The sequence below is a fragment of the Bison bison genome, unplaced genomic scaffold (assembly GCF_000754665.1).
Source record: "Bison bison bison isolate TAMUID 2011002044 unplaced genomic scaffold, Bison_UMD1.0 scf7180017864535, whole genome shotgun sequence".
NCBI classification, from domain to species: Eukaryota; Metazoa; Chordata; class Mammalia; order Artiodactyla; family Bovidae; genus Bison; species Bison bison.
The window spans coordinates 294,386-295,018 of NW_011495084.1; the positions used below are offsets into that span (position 1 = coordinate 294,386).

The following is a 633-nucleotide window of genomic DNA, read 5'->3' on the forward strand; positions in this document are numbered from 1 at the left end:
GAGCTCAGTTAATGGACAGGAAGTAAACAGAATCCTCTGCATCCCACAGTGGGCTTTGTGCCTCAACTCACGGCTGGTTCCCCAAGAGCTGAGTGGTCTTAGCATTAATTTCCCAATACTTTCTTCCGTGTGTCCCTCACTTTGCTCAACCCAGGAGGCTGAGGAGTGGCTGCTGGTGGCAAAGATACTGTGGGCTGAGAGCAACCACTGAGGACCACACAGCAAGGGAGAGGAGGAGGGGGCCTTGAGCCAAGCAGAAGGGGACCTGCCAAGCAGATCTGCTGTGTGTGCCCTGCTGGTTCTTGAGAGCATAGCATTAGTGATTAGCCATTAGGTGTTAGTAATATCCACAGTGATGACCTTGAGTTGTAAATTAGGGTTTTATATCCACCTTCTTTACTTTTTCTAAGCATATGTAAGTTTTTAATGTAAAATTAAATTTTTTTTTTAAATTGAAGTATGATTGGCTTACAATGTTATATTAGTTTCTGATATACATCAGTTCAGTTCAATTCAGTCATTCAGTCCTGTCCGACTCTTTGTGACCCCATGAATTGCAGCACACCAGGCCACCCTGTCCATCACCAACTCCCGGAGTTCACTCAAACTCACGTCCATTGAGTCAGTGATGCC

The 633-nt window shown here is 45.5% G+C and overlaps 1 protein-coding gene across 1 annotated transcript in view; it reads left to right on the forward strand.

Moving 5' to 3' along the window:
• Nucleotides 1-211, forward strand: part of LOC104982635 (multidrug resistance-associated protein 4-like) — a 25,194-nt gene extending 24,983 nt beyond the window's left edge. Inside the window, exon 6 of the mRNA XM_010832074.1 lies at nt 155-211. Within this exon, the coding sequence (XP_010830376.1) occupies nt 155-211 (57 nt within the window). The remainder of the gene's footprint in view (nt 1-154) is intronic.
• Nucleotides 212-633: the final 422 nt, after the last annotated feature.